The sequence below is a fragment of the Crocuta crocuta genome, unplaced genomic scaffold (assembly GCF_008692635.1).
Source record: "Crocuta crocuta isolate KB4526 unplaced genomic scaffold, BGI_CrCroc_1.0 scaffold312, whole genome shotgun sequence".
Classification (NCBI taxonomy): domain Eukaryota; kingdom Metazoa; phylum Chordata; class Mammalia; order Carnivora; family Hyaenidae; genus Crocuta; species Crocuta crocuta.
In genome coordinates, this window is record NW_027527378.1 from 921,933 (window position 1) to 923,398 (window position 1,466).

At 56.3% G+C, this 1,466-nt stretch overlaps 1 protein-coding gene across 1 annotated transcript in view; it reads right to left on the minus strand.

Moving 5' to 3' along the window:
• Positions 1 to 1,466, minus strand: part of MAP3K15 (mitogen-activated protein kinase kinase kinase 15) — a 130,449-nt gene that overhangs the window by 9,290 nt on the left and 119,693 nt on the right. Inside the window, 1 exon segment of the mRNA XM_077769493.1 lies at positions 671 to 852. Coding sequence (XP_077625619.1) covers positions 671 to 852 — 182 coding nt within the window.

Here is a 1,466-nt window from a genome sequence, read left to right on the forward strand (position 1 = left end):
CAGGGGCTTCCCAGGTCTGTGCTGCTCTAACAGGGCAGCACAGTCCATCACCTAGGGGTCCCTGAAATGTAGACTGATTTCAGCAGGTGTGAGGCCCAAGACTGCATCTCTAAGCAGCCTGCAGAAAACGCTGACAGCTAGTCCCACCCGAGCAAGATGCTGAGCATCTCTGTTCTGGCTTCCACTCCATCCACACCAGCAAAGGCCAAACCAACGGTTTCCTTTCCAGAGGCCACTTTTATGTCATTGCCAGGTAGGGCTCACTGCCCTAGAAGGGGCCACTTAGCCTCAGTGACCTGTAGGACAGCTGCTGCGCCCCTTAATCAAGGTCAGGAGCAGCCCAGGGGAAAGGCCAGGCTCTGCACGAATGGAAGACCCCAAACCCCAGGCAGGGCACCTCTGGCCTCCCTTCTCGGCACAATCTCAGAGGAAAGACTTTAAGAAGAGGGGGTGTGCTGCTGTCACCTGTGGGACTCCCTCTGTCCGTCATGAAATCAAGAGACATTCATTGGCTGGGTGTGACAACTCCCACGCCCGCTGCACCAATCCCTGCCACTCTTCACAGTGACAGGCGGCTCAGTGCTCTGGAGAGCAGCACTCTCAGTGACAGAGGAGCCTGGGCATCCACTGGGCCCAGGCAGCACCCCTCCTGTCCACGCAGACCTCACCTGCTGGCTTGAAAGCAATTCGGTTCTTCTTGCCCTTGTTCACCTGCCTTAAGAAACTCTCTGTGAGCAGCTTGGCAGCAGTGGCACGTTTGTGGGGGTCAGGTTCAAAACAGGATAAAATGAAGGCTCTGGCATCAGCTGAAAGGGCTTCTGGGATCTCAGGGTGGATCTTAAACATCCCCACCTGCGTTTAAGGGAGAGGTGACCTATGTGACTCATGTGACTGTGAGGCCCGAGGCACATCCAGCTGTACATGCCTTCCATACAAAGCTCCTACCCGTGCTATCCTCCGAGGAGCTGGTGGGTTAGAGCATCCTCAGTGACCGGCCTGGCTGGCCCCTCGGGGCTTTGCTTTGTCCAGTAGGTTGTTGCAAAAGCACAGTCAGAGGAGTCTCAGAGCCTAGGCCTTAGAGGCCTTGGGCCTCCTGTTCTGGTCCTCTTGGAGCCCTGAGGCCATATGCGGGGAGGCTCAACAGCTTGGGGGTGGGGGTGCATGGAGTTCCTAATCAAAGGGCGTAAGGTAAGCAAGATGAATATATTCTTGGGGCACGTGGCTGGCTCAGATGGAAGAACACACGACTCAAGCCCCACGTTCGGTGCAGAGATTACTTAAAGAAATCTTGGGGCGCCTGGATGGCTCAGTCAGTCAAGCATCCGACTCCTGATTTTGGCTCAGGTCACGATCCCAGGGTCATGGGGTGCGCCCCTTGCCATCGGGCTCGGCGATGAGCATGGAGCCTGCTTAATATGCTCATTCTCTCTCTCCCTCCCTCCCTCCATCTGCCTCTCTCCCCCAAT